Here is a 6000-nt window from a genome sequence, read left to right on the forward strand (position 1 = left end):
AAGGCCTAATGACAGATACCTTAGAAATGCAGGGCTGATCCAATTAGGCAGACCAAATGCTTGAAGACTTTCCTCTTTGGCTGGTGGATCACATGGTGTATGTTATTACTTCTGGGAATGTCAAAATTCGAGTTGTAAAACGCCTTAGACACAATATCATTTAAATATGAAGAAAAAAATGATATTTCAGTGATCACCCATCTTATCAGATTCCTGGTATTGTGAAACTCCACATCTCTCAAGGGCTGGGGCAGAAATCCCCTTCTCCGGTCAGGCCTACAAACTGAGTAGAGCTACAATAGGTGAATTTCTAGAAATTTAAAAAGATAAGCAGCTAGTCAGATCCTATTCTTCCCTCAAGCCTACCTGCCTTGACTTGGAAGGGACTCTAAACTGCATCAGCTGAGGATCTGGCCCACTGCTATGATTGTATTTTATCCTTGATTTACTTTGTGTAATTCTTCCTAGCTGTTCTTTCAGGAACTGTAATTTCACTTTCCGTGGCTCAGCAGTGAATAGGTCCAGTTTCAAGAAGAGGCGGCCACTAAACCTGTGCACAGAGTGTACTTCATCGCCATGTTATTGCAGTCCTACACGGACCAGCACTGCCAAACCAAAGCAGCCCAAGAATGGATCAGGACCATCATATATATTTTTCTATATAATATATATATATTATAGATTTTATATTTGTGTTTTATTTATAATGTATTATATTTTCTTGAATAATATTACCAAAATATTTTGCTGCCACTCTAGTACCCAAGAGGTTGCAGCCACAAACTAAGATTGCAGGTGCTTAGGGACTGCGTAAACACAGAACAGGGTAAATACAGGTTTGGGCACCATATGAGCCAGCCACTGCATTGCTGTTAACTTCTTTAGGAAAACACTGTTGCGCAACAGCAACTGAGTAGAGCAAACAACACAGGCCTCAGCCACCAAAGAGAACAATTCTTTAGGTGGAAAAGGCTACTTTCTAAAATCTGGAAGTGATGTTGAATTTAGGATGACTTTCAGTATCAGTGTGGCTGGACATGATTTACAGGGACATGTAAATAATTAATTCCAGCTCTGGAAAAGATATCTGGGTACTCATTAGAGGTTCCTTGAAGCCCAAATGATATAATGATTAACTGAGTTAGGACCTCTTTAATAGTTCCAGCAGTTTCAACTCTTCCATGTTAAAGATCTGCTAAAAAGCTTTTGTTCAGATGAAAGACTCTTCTCAGAGAAGAAATCATTAATAAAGTATACACACAAATTTAACATTCACAAATCAATGCACTTGAAATAAAATATGTTTTTAAAGTTTCTCTTTCACTTTCTTCCCTGATTTGGGGGTTGAGTGCTTTTCTTTCTCTAACCCATTTTACCATAGGCAGTTAAGACGGCTGCATGAAAAAAGACTGCTTTCCTGTTAAAAAGTGCTTTTAGCACTTCGGCATCCTGAAATGGAAGGTGGCAGAGAAATGCAAAATACAGCTACTACAATAATCCAGTGCATCTCACCTGACGCACCAAGTTTTTTGCTCCAAGACCATCAATGCCAGAGAAAAATCTATTAGATGGTGAGATCAACTGATGGCTGTCAAACATGGTTCAGCATTACACTGCAGGAGGGATCAAAGCGGATTTTATCTCTACTCTTAAATAATGCCACAGGAAAGCAGTTTGGTCCTGACGCTTTAAAGGTATTTAGACTTCTGCTTAATTCCTGCTTAACTACTTTCCTATGAATAACTAGGAATGCGTCCCATCAATTGGACTTCTGCATCCTGTGTATCTGCTGCTCGAGTCAGTGAGCAGACCTTCATCACCTTCAGCGGGAATGGAACAAGTACTTCAATGATTTGCACAGTGATGGCCTAAATTTTTTAGAAGTTTCGCACCCTGGTAAGTCACACCAGCCGGGCAGGAATTGCAGGTGCTGCACGGTGGGCAGCAAGGACAGAACCAAAACTCAGATTCAAATCTAATTATCAGCCTGCTCTCTGAAAATAGGGAATACAAAACCAGAAGGCAACTGTAAGCTGTTAAATGCACATACATTCATAATTAATACAGTTGTTCTGCAAAAGAAAACAGCTCTGTTTTCTTTATACAGGCCCAGGTTTATAATCCAGCTATTTTCATTTTCTAAAACTTTCTAGATGACTGTTAAGTTTAAAAACTTCACAGCTTCCACTGTCATCAGAAAGGACTTACTAACCAAATTGTGAGGCTAAGACAGTGGTTAATAGTTTGAGCCATATAATTGGCCATATTTAATGCATTTAATTTGCAACAGCCATGCTAATAAGTGTAACTATTAACTCTGACCAGCTCTACCCTCCATGGGACCTACACCTGCTCCCATTAACTTCAGCAGGGTACGGATCAAGGCCACAACATCAATTATTTCTGGACCTCTTCAGCGGCATAAATTAACCCTTGCAGATGGCTTCATACAGAACAGCAGGGAAGATGACAGAGAGTTGTACAATGGAAACCACAGCAAACTGTCCTGCTGTTCTAACAAATCTCGTCACATTAGGACTTTCCTCCCCAATACCTCTTCACTCAGGAAAGGAATGGCACGTCTAAGGTGACAAGTAGGGACACGTCCCTCACAGCATTAAATTCTGACAGCAAAAACTTGATGAAGGTGATGATAATATGCAATAACACTTAACTCTTGCACTGCACTTTGCTTCTTCAGAGACCCGGAAGACATTAATTTGATTTGCTAAGTTGGTGTTTTTCTGAGGGCTACGCTGTCTGCTATCACAACGGAGTTGCGTGACCCACCTCCATATTAAATGACCAGCCTGATTCTTACTCGCAGTCTGTTTGTAGGAAATCAGTGAGGCGGTGGACCAGAAATACTCTGTTTATAGAGAGCCCTCCCTTGGAAGCAGAAAGAAACTGAAATATTACAGTCAAAACTCGTTCAACTGTATTTTGGAAGCGGCACGCAGAGTATGAAGAGCACTACTTGGGATTAGCAATGCTCCCTTTTGAGACACACTTAAAGTTGCAATTAAAGCTGGGGGGACACAGCAATAAAGAGCACCCTTGAGCACCCCCAATACTACTGAACTTTAATTACAACGTATATACATAGAGCAGCCCATATGCTGACTTCCTTCAGCACTCCTGGCTCTCTACCTCTACAATATCCTATCAGCGAAAATTTGTTTTAACAAAAATAAAACTCTCTGCTCAGCCAAAAAAGCATCAGCCTGCACCCCGCTCCCTTGCACCATCTGTGCATGTTTATTCTCAGCCTTCTGAAAAAAAAAAAAACAACCTCTAACGTTTTACTAATCTTTATGCTCCGCCACTATAAATAACAGAAATAAACCCCAACAACAGTTCAGCATCGTAGCTAAAACACATCCAATCCACATGATTTCTGCTTGTCTGTCCACGAATAGATGCAGCCATCGGCTTTAGGGAAAAGCATGCAAGTCAGACCGCATTTATTTACAGTTGCATTATCAAGAAAAAGCCTTTTCCCATCTCCTCATTCTATGAACATTTTAAAACACTTCTTTTTCCCCTTTTGTTCTTTTTTTCGGGGGCGAGACGGGGGGTGTTAGCCCAGCTCCTGCCACACAGTCGTATTTTTCTCCACGTTTCCAGATCGCCCCGACTTCTTGCTCGGCTGCATGAGCGGGGCGCGAAGCAGCACCGATGGGTGCACCGCGAAAATACACCCACCCCCACCCCCCGCCCACGCACCCACCCGCGGGGCGACCCGCGCAGCCCCGCGGGGAAAGGACGGCGACGCCCGCCCCGCTCCGCGCCCCCCGCAGCCGCTCCCCGCCACCTACGTCCCCAGCGTCTCCTTGAACTCGAAGATCTTCTTGATGTCCTCCGCCTGCTTCTTCCAGGAGCCACCACCGTCCCCGTTCTCCCGGGCCATGGCCGCGGCGAGCAGCCCCGCGGACGCCGGGCCGGGCGGCACCGAGCCCCGGGCGGCTTTTGCTTTCTCTTCTGCCGCGGCGGCGGCAGCAGCGGCTGCTGCTGCTGCTGCTGCTGCTGCTGCTGCTGCTGCTGCTGCTGCTGTTTCTTCTTCTTCCTCGTCCTCCTCCTCCTTCTTCTCCCCTTCCTCCTCCTCCTCACACTTCCTGCCCGCCGCCGCTTTTATTTCCTCCGCGCTCCGCCGGGCTCCGCGAGTGTCACTTCTCCCGGGCTATTTCCTCCCAACTTTCTCTAACCCCCCCCTCCCCTCCCCTCCCCTCCCCTCTCCTCTCCTCCTCCGTGCCCCCCCCCCCCCCCCCCGGAGTCACTCGCGGGGCTGCCCCGTTCCTCCCTCCTTCCGCGCTCCTCGCAGCAGCTGCGCGCACCCCCGTCTGGGGGTCACTTTGGTCCCCGATAGACACCCCCCTGCGAAAAAGTCCCTTTTTTTTTTCTTTTCTTTTTTTTTTTTTTTTTGGCGGGGGGGGGAGGGAGGTCACTGTTTCTCTTCTCCCCCTCCGCGCGGGGCGTGCGGGGCCCCGTGGGATGCTTAGCCTCCCGGGCGCGGCGCGGTGCGAAGCGGTGCGGTGCGGCCCCGCCGGCACGGCGGGCGCAGCGGCTGTGCGCGGTTGTTATGGCAATGGGAGGAGGAAGAGGAGGAGGAGGAAGAGGGAGAAGGAGGAGGCAGCCCTGCCGCTGCTCTGCTGCCTGGCGCTGCCCCTGCTGACTGAATGACTGAAGATAATTCGCATTGCACCAAAACCGCGCACGTCAAACGGGAGGGGAGGAAAAGCAAAGGGCGGGGGACGGGGACGGGGACGGGGGGGGGCGGCGGAAAGCAGAAAAAGAAAATTAAAAAGCCACACCACAAGCGGCCGTGCTGCCTGGCCGGGCGCTGCGCGGCGCTGCGCCGGGATGCGCAGTGATGGAGGTGCCCACCTGCCTTCCGCGCGCACACACACACACTCCCGGGACGAGAAAACTCAGCCCTTGGCAAGGACCACCTTTACCCAGCCCAGCCCTCGGTGCACCCAACGAAGCAAGGGGGTCACCCCCTGGAGCAGCACCAGGCCCAGAGGCAGGTGGATGGGCACTGCGCAGCCTTGGCCAGAGGCCCCAGCCCCGGCACCGTGCCCATCCTGCCGGCACAGCAGCGAGCCGGGCACGGCACTGGCCTGGCACACACACGCGTGGCCCTGCTGAGATTATTGCTAAAAACAGCTTTTTCTCAGTGACACTGAGACCTCTAGCGTCGTCGCATCGGGCATCGGCCACGCTCTGATGTGGGGCGACAGGCGGGATTTGTCAGAGGCATCAGAGAAAATTATAGTCTAGACCAAATGAGATCCGGTTATAGTTAGTGTTTCTGGTCTTCAGTTTCAGAATATGTAAGACACTACAAAAGCGCAGTTTTTCCAGCATACCCAAGTTAGGTGACTAAAACAGGGGCCTTGCTGCCGGCAGGTACAGGCACTCCTGTGCCTCGGGGGCAGCTCCAAACCTGATCATCAAATTAGGTACCTGGAAAGAAATCCTAATACAAGCAGCTAAATAACATTTACTTAAGAACAGATGTGACTGCATGCACATCACTGTTGAACATGCGTTGTGTCCTTTAACAGATTCCTTACAATTCTACTTGCGAAGCTGATTTTCTAGATTTCTCATAATTTATGAGCGGAATTTACAAGGTATCAGCCTGTGATGCTTTCCATGGGTTGGGGCTGAGCTATGCCTCCTAGCTCAAAGGGGATGTGGTGGATGTGTGAGTTCAGAGGTGCATGATGGTGTAAGCTGGGAAAACAGGCTGGGGTGTCTGGGCAATGCTCCCCTCTGCTGGGCAGAGCCTCTCGACATTGCACGTGTCAGCTCTTGCAATTTATTACTGCACCCCTCTGATACGATGTTTGGGCGTGGTTGTCCAGCCACATGGGCAGCCCAAATAGCTTGGGATTTCCTACAATGGGTGCTTATATGCTGACACAGAATGCACTTTGAACAATTTTCCTTCTGCTCCTGACTTCTTCCCATCCTCTCGCTACCTTCAGGATTTCC

General features: G+C 48.6%; 1 protein-coding gene across 4 annotated transcripts in view; it reads right to left on the reverse strand.

The window, feature by feature from the left end:
• The window catches only part of CAMK1D (calcium/calmodulin dependent protein kinase ID), a 230379-nt gene extending 226201 nt beyond the window's left edge, over positions 1-4178 (reverse strand). For 3 of the 4 annotated variants that reach the window (XM_037389135.1, XM_037389134.1, XM_037389133.1), the window contains exon 1: positions 3819-4047. In XM_037389135.1, the coding sequence (XP_037245032.1) occupies positions 3819-3910 (92 nt within the window). In that variant the 5' untranslated portion in view covers positions 3911-4047. The other variant, XM_037389136.1, reaches the window with a different exon arrangement.
• Positions 4179-6000: the final 1822 nt, after the last annotated feature.

This window comes from Falco rusticolus, chromosome 5 (assembly GCF_015220075.1).
Source record: "Falco rusticolus isolate bFalRus1 chromosome 5, bFalRus1.pri, whole genome shotgun sequence".
Classification (NCBI taxonomy): domain Eukaryota; kingdom Metazoa; phylum Chordata; class Aves; order Falconiformes; family Falconidae; genus Falco; species Falco rusticolus.